Raw genomic sequence first — 19532 nt, 5'->3', positions numbered from 1 at the left:
TGCCTTGATGTTCTTGCGAAGGGCGGTATACAAGTGTCTAAATAATTTAATTAAATAATCCAATATACTAATTTTTGGGAAAAAAGGTAAAACACATACAATGAGAAAAACCATGATGATAAAATAGTTTTACAAAACATCTGTTCTTGCGGTATTTCCCAGTGGTGTTATATACAGCGCCAGAATTTTGAGCATCAACTTGCCAAATTAGAGGGAGATAAGAGGATGGACAGACTGCAGCTAGAGAACAAGGGGGAAGAAACACGGGGGATAATGAGATTGCTGCATTTTCTGATGCATCAGCTCTGACTGGCAGCCAGAAAATTTCACCTCACCTATTTCTGTCTTATTTTTTTTTTCACAAATTTCTTTATTGAAAAATTTTGAGATTACAGAATACCAAAATTACAAAAGAAAAAAAAATCTCAAGAGAGGAGAGTCATTATAAATCAAATCAACAAACTACCTCCTCCCAATACAAAGATCTCTCTCCACTATCAATAAGCAGAGAACCCCCCCAAAAAAAAACAACAACCAAACCCCCCCCCACACACACAACTGAGCCCCAATTGTACAAACTACAAAATATCAATGACCATTAGGAAGTGTTGTAACTTGCTGTCATTGACCTTCCTTCCAGGAAATAATGGAGCCCCAGATTTTATAAAAGGAAACCAATCGGCCTGTTTTCAAAGCAGTTAGCTTAGTCATCAGAAATATATAATCCAAGTTATAATATATAATCCCCAATGAAGGAGGTGAAGTTTTTTTTCCCACTTTTCCCAATGCCAGTCTGGCTGCTACAAAAATGCAAGAGGACAATTTATGAAGGTAGACCGAATCCCTGGTGGCTGGACATGCAACAAGCAATGCTCTGCTTTGATCAGGTACTGTGCTCCAGTAACCTGGGAAACTAGAGAGAAAATAGATGCCCCCAAATTCTGCAACTTTGGACAGGTCCACCAAATATGGTACATACCCCCCTGTCCGCCACAGTCCTCATTCCCTAGATGATACCAAGCAGAAAGGTAGGCTGGAGTGTAGTACCAGCGAAACAGCATTTTATGTCCATTTTCTGCCAAGTTGCTGGTAATAGAAACTTTAAGCAAGTAGGGTTGCTTTAAGCAGGTAGATTGCTTAGATGCTAAAGTGATATTCAAATCCCGCTCCCAATGCACAGTATAAAAGGAAATCAGATCATGACTAGTCAGAAGGGCCAAATAAATCCGAGAAATAGTCCATTGCCGCCACCCCCTCGTATAACCTGTTCCAATTTGGTCTCCACCAAGGTAAGTTCATCTCATTCATGACATGGTATGAAAGTTTGTAGTTGTGTGTATTGAAAAGAATTAGAATCTGGGAGACAAAACTCTTCCTGGAGATCCATGAAGGGAATCACCCGCTCCCCATCCCAGACCCAATGTATAGAATCCCCTTCTGCCCCATTGTAAAAAAGTCTTTTGTCAGTATATGCTGGGAAGAAATCCGGTATGTACCCCAATGAGGTTTGCTGAAAATACTCTTTCTGAAAAAAGCTGGTTCTGACAGTACACCATGTCTGCAGGGGACCCCGCTTAATAAACACAGACCAACAAAAAACATTTTTTTTTCACGGTGACAGGTTTTTTGATCTGTTCCTAGGGTTATTTGGGGCGCTGATTCAGAAAATTGAATTGGATAAACCACATCAGCTTTAGTTTCTTAGATATGGTTATTTTAAATAACGGCAATAAATATGGTTCTATTCCAATTGGTCACTCCACCAAGATGAAAGAAGAGTACAAGGCCATCTCTTTAGTTTTGGAAAAAATAAATTACCAAGATCATCAATGAATACATAGCGCATATGTTACCTGGACTTACCATGGGAAAACTGAAGGCAGGAATTTTTGATGGTCCATAGATCAGACAATGAATGAAATTGAATCATGTACCTTAATGGCACTAGAGGAGTAACAAAGTGCCATCCGAGCCAAAAAACAATAGGATAAAATTACGTACTGCTTGCTTCTTCAATTTATGAGCCAATAAGCAGCTAGCTTTGTTGCCAAATTCAAAATGGGCTTGCTGCACTTTTTCCAACTGAAATGCTAAGGTCTCCAGCTACATTTTATTTAAGCCACACAGGACAGGACTCATGAAATTGTTGAAGCAGAGCTGCGGAGGCATCCCTCCCCCTTAACCCCTGTCTCTAAGGCAGCACTCTGCCGAGTCAAAGAACGCTCCTTACTGAGGGCTAACTTGTGTAGTTGAGTTTGCAAGGCAATCATGTGATCCCGCATCACAGCCTTGTGGCCCTCCCAAAGGATTACTGGTGTTCCTTCCCCAATATCATTAATGGTCAGATAGTCTATAAGGTCTTTTTCGATCTGGGCGACATTTGAAGGGTCTAGCAGAAAAGTGTCATTAAGACGCCACCCACTAGATCTCTGGGGAAGCTTTAATGTTTGGCTTGCATGTTTTTTGGCACTACTACTTGATGCATTTGTTTAATAAAAGGCCTTGTTCAATTAAAAAAACAACAACAAGACCGCATAGCTCAACAACTGTTTAATTATTGCACTATTAGTTATAATGAATGTCTAATTGTGTCCCCCAATCCATCATCTCTTAATCAGCCTGTAAGATGCAGGGCCAATCTATAAGAGTTTTAATAACCTAAAATACTTCTAGCATTTTTGGGATTCAAGTGTCCCTACATTAGAGTGCTACTTGTACTCCACAACAAACCTAGTACAATGCATTATTTACCTCCTGATCAATATTATGAAGCATAGCTGGATTGTTGTATTTCTCAGGGTTATCATGGAAACACACCATCCCATCCTTTTGATTAATACTTGCAAAGATTTCACCATCTTCTATCTGTAGAAAAATAACTAGACATTTTACACTCTAGTTTTAGGACAATGTTCATAGTTGCATATGTATTGCTTACTGATCAGTCTGAATAGAAATCTGCTCAAAACTTTACAACACAGAACATGACGCTTCCCATAGAACAAGGAATTACATTTAAAATCTTACCGTTAGTGTTTAAAATACTAATTTGGTTTTTCCTATTATTGCCACAACACTATGAATTAGAGCTGCACGATAATCACACTTAATGCCACAATTAATACATTATTGTGACTGATAATCGCATGTAGCCACTTTCTGCCTCCCTCTCCCCATATGCACGCCTGGTCTGGCCTCTCTCCCTTCCCAACCCAATACAACTGCTTTTCCTTCCTTCTCTCAGCTAGCCTAATCTTTAAATCCAGCCTTGGGGCTGGGTAGGAGGTCGCAAGCAGCCTGCCTGCAGAACCAAAAACTGGATTTAAAGATAGGCCGGCCGGTTAGGAGAAGAAAACAGCAAGCCATGTTGGACCTTGGACATGGGAGAGAGCAAGTGTTGGACCAGAGATGAGAAGGAGTTGGACCTGTGGGATAGGGAGACCAAGCTACATGTGGGGGGCATTATCCCTGGAAGGCCTGGTCCCCTCTCTTTGGGCTCAAGCCTCTTCCAAAGCTGCAGTACCTGTTCAATGGCTGGTGAGGTAGCCAAAGCCTGTCAACCAAATAAATCAGTTACCAGAGTTGCCCTTTTCCTCCTCGTACTACCTCAGAAGAAAGTCAGTGGCGCGACTCCAGCCACTGACACTCCTCAAATATGCGCCGTTCATGCATGAACAGAGCATGCTCAGGAGTGTCAGCATAGTTGGCTGAAGGCACACCATCAACTTCCTTGCTCTTGAGGCAATGGATCTTTGATTAGCGGGGCTTCGGCATCCCCACCAGCAAAGGTATGGTACCAAATGTGGGGAGGAGTGACAGGAAATGCATGGCGCCCCCACGCTCATAGGTTTCTGGCTATGCACTGCAATTAATCAAGATTAAAAATTTTAATTGAAATGCAACCCTAGAATTAGCCAACAAGGACGCTTAGATCATTTAATCAGAATAATCCAAATCACAGTTACCAGATGCTAGGGTCCACCTTGGGGGTTAGCGCCCAAGAAAAAGATCTGGGTGTCATTGTAGACAATGCGATGAAACCTTCCACCCAATGTGCAGCGGCGGCCAAAAAAGCAAACAAGATGTTAGGAATTATTAAAAAAGGGATGGTTAACAAGACTAAGAATGCTATAATGCCTCTATTGCTCCATGGTGCGAACTCACTTGGAGAATTGTGTTCAATTCTAGTCTCCTTATCTCAAGAAAGATATAGTGGCGCTAGAAAAGGTTCAAAGAAGAACGACCAAGTTGGTAAAGGGGATGGAACTCCTCTTGTATGAGGAAAGACTAAAACAGTTAGGGCTCTTCAGCTTGGAAAAGGCTGAGTGGAGATATGATTGAAGTCTACAAAATCCTGAGTGGAGTAGAACTGGTACAAGTGGATCGATTTTCACTCCGCCAAAAATTACAAAGACAAGGGGACACTCAAAGTTACAGGGAAATACTTTTAAAACCAATAGGAGGAAATATCTTTTCACTCAAGAGAATAGTTAAGCACTGGAATGCGTTGCCAGAAGATGTGGTAAGAGCAGATAGCATAGCTGGTTTTAAGAAAGGTTTGGACAATTTCCTGGAGGAAAAGTCTAGTCTGTTATTGAGAAAGACATGGGGGAAGCCACTGCTTGCCCTGGATTGGCAGCATGGAATGTTGCTACTCTGGGTTTTGGCCAGATATTAATGACCTGGGCTACTGGGTGAACGGGCTACTGGGTTTGATGGACTTTTTGTCTGACCCAGTAAGGCTATTCTTATGTTCTTAAAAGGGAAGAGTGGGGCGGACCTCTTCAGGTGCCATCTTGGTGGGAGGCGCCAGCACCTCTGCCCCCTCCATGCCACGCACATGACTTCCTTCCTCTCTCCTCCCCCCCATACCTCTTTAAATCTTTGACAGCGCAAGCAACCTCTCCAGCCTGCTGCTCATGCCGGCCTGGCTCCCCTCTGAAATCACTTCCTGGCCACAGGGCTATGAAGTGACATCAGAGGGAAAGTCAATGCCAGCGCAAGCAACAGGCTGGAGAAGCTGTTCGCACTAGCTAAGATTTAAAGAGGTATAGGGGGGTGAATGGAGGGCGCTACTGCCCCTAGGTGTCTCTTACCACCACTGTGCGAGAGACAATCCCTACTCAACAGAGCTTACGATCTATTCAAGAAAAACCAAGGCAAATATGGGATTAAGGAGCTTAATTTTTATAATAAATGAAACAGTGAAAAGCTTGACTAAAAAAAAAAAGCTTATACGACAATCTGAAACATCACATATATGCATACAAGACAGAAATAGGGGTTCTGAATTTCTGGAATGTATGTACTTAAAAAGGACACCACTGAAAAGCTTCTATTGGGAAAAAAATGCTACTAGCCCAATTTTCTGGGCCATATTGTAAATGCAAGGTTTATAAGGCTGGCCTATTGCCGTAAGAATAAACCATTTAATCAGATATCGACTAACATTTTTGGTTACAAGAGAGGTAGTGGGAAAGGCATTTTTTTTTCCTTCTCTCCCTTTTTTCTTTCCTTTTTCTATTTTTTGAGCTCCTTTCATTATTTTATTGGATTATTTTATTAACCGATTTTATCCTATTTGGCAAATTAAGCGGTATATAAAGATTTTTAATAAACAAACATGTGAGTTCTTACCATGTGGAGGACATATTTTTCTGCTTCCTGGGCTCCTGATAACTGGACCCGACTTGCCATATCTTGTAATGACAGCGTTAAGAAAGTCTGAAATTATGAAGAATAAAAGTGGAAAAATAGATATCTAGGGAGAAATCAGATCTTACCAGTCAACCTTTTTTACCTTGAGTCCCTCTAGACCAGTCTAGATGTGTGGGCTTATACTAGAGAGCTGCACGGGAACAGGGACGACGGGGATCCCGCGGGTTCCCCCTTCAGGTCATGGGAAATCCTGTCGGGATGCCCCCTAGGGTCACGGGGTTCCTGCGGGTTTGGATGTACTCGCAAGGCTCGTCTTCTCCCTACCTGCCCTGCCGCAGCACACAGCCGATCGGAAGTCTTCCACGATGTCAGCGCTGATGTCAGAGGGAGGGCTTAAGCAAGCCCTCCCTTCCTCCGACGTCAGCGCTGACATCGAGAAGACTTCTGGTCGGCTGTGTGTTGTGGCAGGGCAGGTAGGGAAAGGCAGTGGCGTACCAAGGGGGGAGGGGGGGCGGAGAGGGAGGTCCGCCCCGGGTGCAGCCTTAGGGGGGTGCACAGCCGGCCAGGTCCCCTTACCTTTGTGGCGCTTCCCCCAACCGACCGACCGACAACAGGCCCGGTCCGACAAACCTCCCTGCCCTGTAGCCGTGAATCCAAATTACCTTCTTACAGCAGCTTCAATACTCCAGCTGCTGTAAGAAAGTAATTTAGATTCGCGGCTACAGGGCAGGAAGGTTTGTCGGACCGGGCCTGGTCTGTTGTCGGTCAGGCGGGGAAGCGCCACGAAGATAAGAGGCAGGGAGAGAGAAAGGGAGGAAAGGTGGAGTGGAGAGGAAAGTCACTTAAGGGAAATGGGTAAAACTGAGGGGGGAGAAGGACGCTGAAAAGACACGGGAGGGAGAGAAGGACGCTGAAAAGACACGGGAGGGAGAGAAGGACGCTGAAAAGACACGGGAGGGGGAGAAGGACGCTGAAAAGACACGGGAGGGGGCGAAGGACGCTGAAAAGACACGGGAGGGGGAGAAGGACGCTGAAAAGACACGGGGAAGACGGAAGGGGGAGAAGGACGCTGAAAGGACACGGGGAAGACGGGAGGGGGAGAAGGACGCTGAAAGGACACGGGGAAGACAGAGGGGGGAGAAGGACGCTGAAAGGACACGGGGAAGACAGAGGGGGGAGAAGGACGCTGAAAGGACACGGGGAAGACAGAGGGGGGGAGAAGGACACGGGGAAGACAGAGGGGGGGAGAAAGACGCTGAAAGGACACGGGGTGAAAGACGCTGAAAGGACACGGGGAAGACAGAGGGGGGTGAAAGACGCTGAAAGGACACGGGGAAGACAGAGGGGGGGAGAAAGACGCTGAAAGGACACGGGGAAGACAGAGGGGGGAGAAAGACGCTGAAAGGACACGGGGAAGACAGAGGGGGGAGAAACACGCTGAAAGGACACGGAGAAGACAGAGGGGGGAGAAAGACGCTGAAAGGACACGGGGAAGATAGAGGGGGGAGAAAGACGCTGAAAAGACATGGGGAAGACAGGGGGGGGAGAAAGACGCTGAAAGGACATGGGGAAGACAGAGGGGGGAGAAAGACGCTGAAACGACATGGGGAAGACAGAGGGGGGAGAAAGACGCTGAAAGGACATGGGGAAGACAGAGGTGGGAGAAAGACACTGAAAGCAATGTGGAAGACAGAGGGGGGAGAAGGACGCTGACAGGACATGGGGAAGATGGGGGGAAAAGGACGCTGAAAGGAAATTGGGAAGAGAGAGTGGGGAGAAGACGCTGGCAGGGAAGAAGACAGAGATGCCAGACTATGGGGGGAACGGAGGGAAGAAGATGGGTGCCAGACCAATTTGAAAGGGGGAAGAAAGGGAGAGGCACAGTAACAGAGCAAATGGAAGACGCAGAGAAAAGAGAGATAGTGGATGGAAGGAATTGAATGAGAACATGAGGAAAGCAGAAACCAGGCAACAAAGGTAGGAAAAAAATTCTATTTCTTTTTTTTTGCTTCAGGATAAAGTAGTATATTAGTTGTGTTGATAAAAATTTATAAACATTAGAGGCTCTGGTAGAAACCCGTTTACAAAATATGTATTCTTTCCAATTAATATTTCCAAATTAATAGTCTTTTTGCTTATTTGTAAATGGGTTTCTACCAGAACCTTTAATTCAGTAGCATAATTAAATGAAATAACTATTTCTGAAGTTTATAGGGACGGGCGGGGACGGAGAGGATTCCTCGCAGGGACGGGTGGGGATAGAGAGATTCCTCGCGGGGACGGGTGGGATTCCTCACGGGGACGGGTGGGACTTTGGCGAGGACGGGTGGGATTTCTGTCCCCGCGCAACTCTCTAGTTTACACTCCTATTAGCAGACAGAGCCACTGATTTGATTATGTCATCCTATATAGGGTCTTGTGTTTCCACAAGAGGCTGTACTGCTGTAACATCTCTCCACCAAACAAGAGGGTAAAGAAGCCACTGATAACCCAGCCATAAGTCATCTCATTGTTTGAACTAGTTTATTAATTCATTATTATAGACTAACCCATTCTAATTTTCCAAAAACAGACAATAGCTTACTGATTACGCAGATTTTGCAGACGTACAGATTCTTAGTAGCCTGAATATTACTTCCCCACAAGACATTTTTTCTTGACTAACAAATTAGCACAGATCGCACAATGGTTATATACTCGCCAACTTAAGCTTATCTTGGATAGATCATGTGGTATCCTCTATTTGTAGAAAGTTTTCTATCTAATTGAAATTGCTGGTACTGCAATTGCACTCAAACAGAAAAAGGTCTTGGGGGGGTCACCCTTGATTGAAATCTATTTCCAAACAGACATAGCCCTTGTAACTTGATATAAATTAAAAATAATCCGTTCAGCAAAGACTGTTTTCAAAACAGGCACAAGTCATTCTGGATGGATGGGCAACATCCCCATACTCACAAGCCGTGCAAAAGGAATACATTGCAGCTACTGAATCCCTCCTTCATTAGAGGGCTCTGTTGCCCACCCCCCCCCCACCCCTTTCAGCTTGTATCAAAGCAGGCAATATCCCGATATTGAAACACATGTGAAGGAGGGTTATGGGGAAACTATAACTGTTCTGCTCTGAAATATAACAAACATATAAAACATTATTATTATTAGACAGGTGAAACATCAAAATAATTAAGCCAAACAAAAACATTTATGGAGCTCAAGTATTACCCTAATACATTAAATCAATAGATTATGCTTTATACCCTTAAGGTCCAAATGACATCCAAATTTCTGTTTGGACTCAAACTTTCCGATTGAGACATTAGGCAAGCACAGGAGAAAACTGACAAGGCGGGGCTCCAGAATGACACATCTATCTACTAGAAATAGATATTAGCAAGGTAAAAACCTAATCTCTTTTTCTAATGCAATAGGTGTGTCATTCTGGATAGACAAAACATACAAAGGCAGACAAAAAAAATCTAGGGTGGAACCATGCGCTGGCTTGTAACACTGAGGATCCAAAGGCAGAGTCCTCCCTTACTACTAATTTAATCTAATCTAATCCTTACTACATCCGCTCTGTAAAATTTGTAAAATGTATGCAGAGTGGACCAAACCGCTGCCCTACAAATCTCCTCAGGAGAGACTGCCTGAGCTTCCGCCCACAAAGAAGCCACACTTCTAGTCAAATGCGCCTTTACAGAAACTGTTTTCCACAGGCAATATATGCTAAAAAATGACCCTACGGAGCCATCTGGAAATTGTGGCCTTGGAAGCCAGTGCGCCACATCTAGCCTGATTAGTGAGCACAAAAAAATGGTCAGAGAGCCTAAACTTATTGGTGATCTCAAGATATTGCAGAAAAACTTTTCTCACAACCAACTTTTTCAGAATCTGATCCTTCCTCGAACTTGTAAGCTGTAACGAAGGTAATCTGACCTCATGATTGATACAGAAAGTCAAAACAACCTTCAACAAAAACAACAGAACTGTGTGCAAAGAAACTCCAGCCTCTGAACTTGAGGAAAGGCTCTCTGCAAGAGCGAGCATGAAGCTCCACGACTTTTCTATCTGAGGTATATAGATTATATTTAGTTGAATTGGCCAACTTCCTTAGGAGGTGTGTAAACATTGTGTACTTAACTGCAATATTAAACTTACGGCCTCTTTTACAAAGCCGCACTGCACTAACGGCCCCTAAGCCTATAGAGATTTAAAGGGCTTTGGGGCTGTTGCCGTGCAGCTTTGTAAAAGAGGCCATTAGTATTATATGTGAATATACTTAGTACATTAGATATGACATTAGAATATACTTAGGTACATTAGATAGATTGTGAGCCCACTGGGATAGACAGGGAAAAATGCTTGAGTACCTGAATAAATTCATGTAAACCATTCTGAGCTCCCATGTGAGAACAGTATTGAAAATTGAATAATAAAAAAAGGACGATTGATTTTGTATAAACGTATGCATATAAGTAGGATGATCAATGTGCTAGTAACATAAGTAGGATGATATTCTTGTTTACCAACTCTCTGAGATAGGTATCAACTCCACAGTCCTAGGTTGGTTCTCTAAATTCCTCCGCTCTCGTTCTTACATTGTTAACATGAATGGCACTTCATCCTCCCCCTGGAAACCGAATTGTAGAATCCCACAAGGCTCTCCACTATCCCCTATCTTTTTCAACATCTATATGTCCTCCCTAAAACTCCTCCACCTATCCCGCCTTGAAACAATTTACACTTATGCAGACGACATCCTCGTCCTCCTCGAGACCGATTCGAACCTCACTGACCTGTCTAAGAACATATCCTCTTGTATAATGAACCTACAATCCTGGGCCCACACTGTGCAAATGAAATTGAATGAGTCCAAAACAAGACTTCTTTGGCTCGGTCCAAAACTAGATCACCTGCCCACCTCCATCCCACTACCCTCTGGCTCCTCTCTGCAGCTTGAGTTTTCGAGCTACTTTTAAAATGACCAAGTCAAAATGATCTACCAACAATAAAATTTAAAAAAAACACAACGCACATTATACGCATAGAATTGTTAATTATCATTCCTATTCCGGGGGTTTTTCAAAGAGGTCAAAGCAGATGACTCTATGCACTGTCACCTCAGTAACAACCATATAAAAATAGACAAATATCCACCCCCCTCCCTTTTTACTAAACCACAATAGCAGTTTTTAGCACAGGGAGCTGCGCTAAATGCCCAGCGCTGCTCTCGACGCTCATAGGCTCCCTGCGCTAAAAAACACTACTGTGGTTTAGTAAAAGGGGACCATATTGTAAAATATAGACAGCAGATATAAATTCAGACACATTTTGATCACTAAATTTAAAATAAAATCATTTTTCCTACCTTGTCTGGTGATTTCATGAGTCTCTGGTTGCACTTTCTTCTTCTAACTGTGCATCCAATCTTTCTTCCCTTCTATCAGCCTGTATGCTTTCTCTCCTCCACACCTCATTCCCTTCCCCAACTTTTTCTTCCTCTCTCCCTGACCTTTCTTTCTTTCTCTCTTCATGCCCCCTTTCTTTTTTTCTGTTTCTCTTCTTTCCTTCTGTCTCCCTGCCTGCCCCCTTTCTTTCTTTCTCCATGTCCTTCCCCAAGCCGCTGCCATCAGGGAACAGGACCCAAACCGCCACCAATGGATAACAGACCCCAAAGCCGACGCCACCCCATGCTCTCCCTGCTTCGGGCTGACCAGCATTCCTCTCCTCGATGTCAATTCTGCCGTCGGAGAGGAAGTTCCGCCCAGCCAGGCAGTGATTGGCTGGCCCGAACTTCCTCTTCGACGGCAGAATTGACGTCGGGGAGAGGAAGACTGATCGGCCCGATAGATCGCCAAGGCAAAGTGAGTCCTGGGTGATCAACTCACTTTGCCTTGGCGAGCTACCCGTCGATCGCGATTGACCTATTGGGCACCCCCTGCTCTAAACTTTTTCCACTTGTTTTCCTGCTCCTCTAAATTTTCACCATATCTTCAGGAACATACAATGGTGGCGATTACAAAAAATTGTCTCAGACTTGGATAGCTGATCTTTCCATACAAGTAAAGGAAAATTGGTTTTCTGTTGGTCTTAAAGGAAAACCAATTTTACCAGCTCTGGTGCTCAATCAACCCGACTTTAAGGCTGTCTGAGGCCATTGTGGGGACCTTGAGTATCTGTGAAATTGCCGTGGATGTGTTGGAGTGCCATAGAAATGATAAGTAACGCAGTGATAATGGAAAGGTGGATGTATCTTGCACTAGACTTAGGGAAGGATGTCTAGTCTCTCTCCAGATCACCCAAATTTCTAATTTCAGATTATATTTGAGTACACCTTTTTCCTCCTTTTTCTGGGGAAAAAAGGCCATCTTGGTTTATATTTGAGTATATACAATACTTTGATGGTAATATTACAGTTCTGGTTGTCTTCAGAACTGCCCTCTGAAAGTCTAGCATACAAATATGATCACTATACTTTCTTTGAAGAGACAAAGGATAAATGATTTGACCTCCCAGATGGGAGTTGATTTCCAAGCAACATGGCTCCACTGGCTAACCTTTACAATGCTTCTCTAGAGTCTGAAATGGTACCGGAGGACTGGAGAAGGGTGAATATGGCCTCTCTTCACAAAAATAGAAGTAAGGAAGAAATAGAGAACTACAGGCCGATAAGTCCAGCCTCTGTGGTAAGTAAATTAATAGAAATGCTTTTAAAGAGAGAACAGTGATATGTCTAGGATCCAGTAGATTACTGGACCCGAGGCAACATGGATTCACTAGAGGAAGGTCTCGTCAGACAAATCTGATCAATTTCTTTGACTTGGTGACCAGAGAATTGGATAAAGGGAGTGCGCTAGATGTGGTGTATTTAGATTTTAGCAAAGCCTTTGACAGTGTTCCTCTTAGGCATCTAATAAACAAACCGAGTGCCCTCAGTATAGGCCCCAAAGTGATGGACTGAGACAAAAACTGGTTGCATGAAAGGTGACAGAGGATAGGGGGGTCAATGGAGACTGATATGAGGAAAGTATGCTACCAGTGATGTGCCTTTAGGTTCAGTTCTTGGGCCCATTCTTTTTAACATAATTGTAAGCAATATTGCTGAAGGGCTGTCAGGTAAGATTTGCCTCTTTGCGGATACCAAAATCTGCAATAACATCCTCGATGGTGTGAATAACATGAGAAAGGTCCTAGAAAAGCTTGAAGAATGGTCTGAAATTTGGCAGCTAAGATTTAATGTTAAGAAATGCAAAGTCACGCATTTGGGCTGCAAAAACCTGAGGAAACTGTACAGTTTATGGGGTGAAGAACTTTTGTGCACGTAAAAGGAGCAGGACTTGGGTGTGATAGTATGTGATCTTAAGGTGGCCAACAGATTGAAAAGGTGACGGTGAAAGGATGCTAATAGGGTGCACAGAACGAGGTAAGGCATAAGGGGACAAACTAAAAGATATCAATATGTATACTTTGGAGGAAAGGCAGGAGGGGAGATATGATAGAGATGTTTAAATACTTATATGGCATAAATGTACATGAGGCGAGTCTCTTTCATTTGAAAGGAAGCTCTAGAATGAGAAGGCATAGGATAAAGTTAAGAGGTGATAGGCTAAAGAGTAAGCTAAGGAAATACTTTTTTTTTTTTTTTTACAGAAAGGTTGGTAGATGCATGGAATAGTCTCCTAATAGAGGTGGTGGAGACCATACTTTAATTCAAGAAGCGTAGGACAGGCACATGGGATCTCTTAGGGAGAGGATATAGTGAATGCTGCAGATGGGCAGACTGGATGGGCCATTTGGCCTTTATCTGCCATCATGTTTCTAACATCTGTTGCTTGTAGCAGGGTTCTCAAATGACAATGGCATACAGGCCACTCAGACACACTGGAGAGTGAAAGGCATAAAAGTTTAGTTTTGTGTTTTGTTCTTCTCATGGATCAGGCATCTCATCATAATGGAAGGTGTTAGGGGACAAATCTAGAAGATTTGATTTTATTTATAGTACTTCTCATGTGAGTAACAGAATTGTTAGCTTCATAATATGGTAAAATTCTGCCTACTGTAGTATAATTGTAGTTGGCTTATTTTCTGGAAAATTTAATAAGGAATATATTTTAAAAACTGATGCGTTTACTCAAGTTGGCTTTAATTTTAAATTTTGAATGAAAAATCAAAAACCATTCAGTGTTTTACATGAAATAAGGGAAATCAGGAGGGATGGAGGAAAAAAACTCACATCACTAAAGGTGCTTATTCTTTCTTTCTGATGTGTCTCAATGAAGTACATTAATCTTTAAAGGCATCAATTTCAGGATCCAAGGTTATCATCTTGTCTCAACAAAAGTTGGCTGGAGCTTTGGTACATCTTAATCATATGGACTGGTCTGGCATGGATGAGGAAGATGAAATTTGGTCTTTTCTATTAAGTTTCCTTTCATTGAGTTCTGTCTGACCATCTAGAACCCACCAATGGAAGTGTGATCAAGACCTTTCTGAATTTCATATTGAAATCCAATATAGAATGTATTTCTGCCCATCAGAAGGTATCTGACCTAGCTGTATAGTATCTCATTCCTGGATAAGTGAACATGTGGTGATGTTTAACTGCATCAGGTTTGGCCAACAATTGCCTTCAGTTGTCTTAGCTTTGACACAGGATGCCAAGGAGCTGAAGGCAGCACTTTCCACCATATAAAGAGAATTCAGCTCTTGAGCTTCACCTCCTACATCCTACACCCCCCTACACACACACTCTACCTGTTAGCAGAGGGATATAACCCATTTCTGCCCAATCAATCTCCTACCCGATCCAATCCACCCATGAAAATGAGGGCAAATGGCATGCAAAAATAGGAAGCGATCGATTCACTAAGTAGAAGAAGAAATACCGATTGGGTTTACCGATCTGAAAAGAAGCGACTGCTGAGGACCAGTCGCTCACTATCCTTGCCGACTCTCCTGCCCTGAAATAATAATAAATAACTTTATTTTTCTATACTGCCAACACCCAGAAGAGTTCTAGGCGGTTTACAGATAAGAACTGGACAATCGGTGATAAGGGTACAGTGAGCATAAGACAAAAATAACTGCATAGTTCTTAAACAGATCAAAATTTCTTGAACAAGTAAATCCTCAAGGTTACAAGCCCATATAAAAACAACCATCAAAATTAAAAATAAAATTGTAAATAACTTTACATATGCGTAAGAATAATTTTTTATATATTCTGTAAAAAGCCCACTGCGAGCCCGTGGTTTTAACCCGCAGGTTTAAAGTGTGTTCTGTTTGATAATCTGGCTTCACTGTGTCAGTCACAAATCATTCCTTTTTTAAAATGTCCAACTCGTAGGGCCAGCAAAAGTAAACTGCAGCCACCTCTCCCCCTTTCTTTTGAGCTTGCTTGTGCTTTGCGGGCAGAGCATTAGATGCCCGCCAATGACGTGCGGGAATAAACCCTACCCACTAACTACATAGTGAAGGGCGAAGAGCAAGCGCATGTAAATTGCATCAATAACCAACAAGGATATTCTGCGCATGTGTTTCGATTGCTCTTACATTGCTGTAGGGCGTGTGTCCTATCAAATTATTTGCATGTACAATCTGTTGTGAATCGGTCACTCGGCAGAACTCGGCCAAGAATCTCCCAACAATGATCCAGATCAGTAAGTAAATTTTTCGTTGCTTCGCCACATCCGCTTGACACAAAAACACCACTATGCATCAATAAACTTAGTTACCCTATTCAGTCTACCATGAAGATACTGGGTGTAACTCTGGATCAATGCCTAACCATGAAAGACCAGGTAGACTCTTTAATCAGAAAGGGTTTTTTCACTCTCTGGAAACTTAAATCCATTAAATCATATTTTGATACGTCAGCATTCAGAATCCTGGTACAATCCCTCGTACTGAGTCAACTTGACTACTGTAACATCGCCTATTTAGCAATTTCCCAAAAGAATATGCGATGTTTACAATTAATGCAAAATGCAGCGGTCAGACTGATCTTCGGGCTAAAGAAATTTGATCACGTGACACCTTATTACCGGCAGCTGCATTGGCTACCGATGGAAGCACGCGTAAAGTTTAAGTTCACCTGCCTCTGCTTTAAAATACTATACAGACTAGCCCCTAAATACATAACTGACCTTTTCTCCTTCTCAGCCAACAGACACAAGAGAAGCTCACATTTAAACTTTGTTTCCCCCCAGTTAGATGATGTAAACTGAAAAAACATCATGAACACCTTCTCTCACATCAGGCAGCATTATGGGGTAAAGATCTAGAACAATTGCTTTCATCCACTACTTATGAGGAATTCAGGAAGCGCCTAAAAACATATCTGTTCCTGAAGAATCTAGACAACTGACTCGTACAACTCATTCTCTTCACCTATTAACCACTTTCTTCCACCTCTGTTAAGTTCAATCAATTTGTACCTTTCTTTTATTCTTTTGTAAACCCCTTAGAACTTCACGGTACTGCGGTATATAAACTGTTGTTATTATTATTTAGTGAATCTAGACCAGTCTCTACTCCTCAGTGACTGCTGGAGGCTTTCATAGACCTTTGGTTTGACCCACTATGGCACACATGTTACATTCTTATGAAGAGTTTCTTACCTTGGTTAGCCTCTGAATGTTTTTTTTATAGAGCGAAGACAGGCACTGCTTAACCAATCCCATATTGTTATCTCTGGCAAATGTTTCACTATGCTTGTTCACCAGATTCCGAAGTTCAGATGGATTATTCGTTGAATAAACTTGTGCTAGCTCATGGTATGCATTGCTCAGGGGCTGCAATTGAAAACAGACTTATGGCAGCTCTATCTGGATAGAACAACAAGAACTCTACATTAGGTATTTATTGAAAATTTGTGTCATGCAGCCATCTCGTTTAGAAACCAAGCAGAGCATCAAAAGCCATTCAACAATCCAGATAAAATAAAGTTACCTACCTATAAAATAGGTTCTTTTACAAAAAAACAGAAGTCAGCTACACAAAGGGGTGACTTCATCCCGGATGGTCCCAGATCAGATCCATTCAACCAGAGTCCAGAAGAATCTGGAAAGCTTTCTGGGTATACTAGAGTGTTTTTCCAATGAAACTATAGTTCTTTCCCTTCATCTATCCCATAACTTAGATTACTTCAACTGGAAAGGTCTGTGTGGCTGATTTATTCTATTGTCCATGGAAAACCTCTTTGTAACAGGTAAGTTACTACATTATCTACATGGACAAACAGGTTATAATCAGTCACATACACTTAAGACTCCAAAGCTAAGGGTGAAAGGATATTCAGCTTATTAGAATGTGAACAGGTCATTCTTGCAACCAAAGTGTAATTGGTGTGGTAGTCCAAGGTCAATTAGGAAAAAAATGTGAATGTTAAGAGATACATTTGAATATCAACTGAAGCAGAGCAAATACATCAATTTAGGGAAGGAGGTCCCTGGAAAGACACAAGTCTTCTAAAAGCAATATGAGTGTAACCTACATTGTTTGAGTGCTTCAAGAAATAATAGTTGTGGTTTACTGCATAGAATAAAGCCCAAGATTATATTACAAAAGGAACCAAATTTATAGGCTTTGGAGCTTGATTACATGACCACAGCACTGCTATGTAGGTGAATTTATGCTGAAATTCCAGCTATCATTGGATTCCATGAAATAATCAGGAACCACAAATGCCTATGATAGCTCTGTAAGATTGGAAATGAAGTGAATTTGGACTTTGTTCATAATTAATGGGCTATGGTGAGAAGAGGCACTAGCTGTCTTAGAAACCCAGTCGGTGTAACCATTTTGTTGGTTGTCTGTATGGCTGAACAAATGTTGTCTGTATGGCTGAACAAATGTTGTATAAGGTAAATACAGCGTATGGCATTATTAGCTACTGGATGAGAGCATATCTTTGAAATTATAATGGATATATTTCTGTACACTTATTGTATGTTTGAAAATGATTCATGAATTTTAATTTCAGTAGGGTGGGGGGTGGGGATATATACTTTTGTTCTTGATGATATGATTTATGATTTTCAAGTGTTACATTGAAATTTAATGGATATATTATTGTACACTCGTTTATAATTTAAAATGAATAAAGAATAGAAATGAGATTTGTTTCATTTTACTGAGAAATATGAGGAGAATTAATATAATAGTATTCCAGTTTAAGGAATGACTCAGGGTTCATTAAATATGAATCAAGAATCATTATCCTTTATATTTCTTGAACTTTATTTTATTAGAAATAGCAAGATATACTCCCCATTAATGTGGGCTTGAAAGGAGATTTGTATGTATGATTTGATTATGTATTGTTTTATGTGATTTACTTTTTTCTTTTGAATTGTTGGATATTGTAAAGTATTCAAAATTATAAATAAAATAAATAAATAAATAAAAATAAAATGAATAAAGAATTTAAAAAAAAAAAAACAAAAAAAAAAACAGATTATTCTGTAAAGATTTTTAAACCTATTTGTCTGCAAGAAATCTCTTTCACTCCAACAGATGAGCAAATCTACTGTTTCTATGTTTTGATTTTAAATGTTAAAATTTTAATGTGTTGTGATTCTAATGTAAGATTATAATTGATTTTAATGTAAGAATTGTAATTCCTGGAGATGGCCAACCTCCTACTAATTTAGGGAACTTCTGGCAGCTCCGCTGGCTGATCTTTTCAATGCTTCTCTAGAATCAGAAGTGGTACCAGAGGATTGGAGAAGGGCAGATGTGGTCCCTCTCCACAAAAGTGGAAGTTAAGAGAAGTAGGGACCTACAGACCGGCAAGTCTGACTTCTGTGGTAAGTAAATTAAAGAAACACTTTTAAAAACAGAACAGTGACATTTCTGGAATCCAGTGGATTACAGAACCTGAATCAACAAGGATTCACTAGAGGCAAATCTTGTCAGACAAATCTGATAATTTCTTTTATTAGGTGACTAGAGAGAGGAAGTAAGCTAGATGTGATATATTTAGATTTTAGCAAAACCTTAGCCAGTGTTCCACACAGGTGTCTAAACTGAGTGTCCTCAGTATGGGTCCCAAAGTGGCAGACTAGGTCAGGAACTGGCTGAGTGGAAGGCAACAGAGGGTAGTGGTCAATGGAGATCGCTTTGAGGAATGGGACATTACCAGTGGTGTGTGCCTCAAGGTTCATATCTTGGGACTGTTTGGGGGTTGTTGTTTTGGTTTTTTTTTACATTTTTGAAAGTGATATTGCTGAAGGGCTGTCAGGTAAGATTTGCCTCTTTGCGGATGATACCAAAATCTGCAATAGAGTAGATGCCCCTGATGGTGTGAACAACATGAGGAAGGACCTACAGAAACTTGAATGGTCTGAAATTTGGCAGCTAAGATTTAATACTAAGAAATGCAAGATTATGCATTTGGGCTGCAAAACCCCAAGGGAATGGTAAGGTTTACGGGGTGAAGAACTTTTGTGCATGAAAAAGTAGCGGAACTTCAGTGTGATAGTATGTGATGATCTTAAGGTGGCCAAACAGATTGAAAAGGCGATGGTGAAAGCTAGAAGGATGCTAAAGTGCACAGGGAGAGGTATTGATACCCCTAACTAAGACTCTTGCAAGACTTCATTTAGAACAGCGTTCTTCAACCGCTGGTCCATGGACCGGTGCCAGTCCACAGAAATTTTCTGCCGGTCCACAGGGCCGGCACGTCCATCAGGCCCAAGACAGCGTTCTTCAGCCGCCGGTCCACGGTGCGATCAACGCGGCATCTTTGGGCCAGCTCCCTGAGTGCTGCAGTGCACAAAGCCGTGGGAAAAGGCTCTACGCGCAGTCTGCACCTGAACCAGAAGCCTTCTCTCCGACGTCACAACGTCAGAGGGAAGGCTTCTAGGTGAGGC

The 19532-nt window shown here is 42.0% G+C and overlaps 1 protein-coding gene across 4 annotated transcripts in view; it reads right to left on the bottom strand.

The window, feature by feature from the left end:
* Positions 1–19532, bottom strand: part of COPS3 (COP9 signalosome subunit 3) — a 72131-nt gene that overhangs the window by 10498 nt on the left and 42101 nt on the right. For 2 of the 4 annotated variants that reach the window (XM_033914273.1, XM_033914274.1), the window contains exons 8-10: positions 16278–16451; positions 5638–5724; positions 2752–2865 (exon numbers count right to left, since the gene is read on the bottom strand). In XM_033914273.1, the coding sequence (XP_033770164.1) occupies positions 2752–2865; positions 5638–5724; positions 16278–16451 (375 nt within the window). The remainder of the gene's footprint in view (positions 1–2751; positions 2866–5637; positions 5725–16277; positions 16452–19532) is intronic. The other 2 variants (XM_033914276.1, XM_033914277.1) reach the window with 1 other exon arrangement.

The sequence above is a fragment of the Geotrypetes seraphini genome, chromosome 11 (assembly GCF_902459505.1).
Source record: "Geotrypetes seraphini chromosome 11, aGeoSer1.1, whole genome shotgun sequence".
NCBI classification, from domain to species: Eukaryota; Metazoa; Chordata; class Amphibia; order Gymnophiona; family Dermophiidae; genus Geotrypetes; species Geotrypetes seraphini.
The sequence above is the reverse complement of the archived record's forward strand: the minus strand, read 5'-3'. Positions and strand labels throughout refer to the sequence as shown.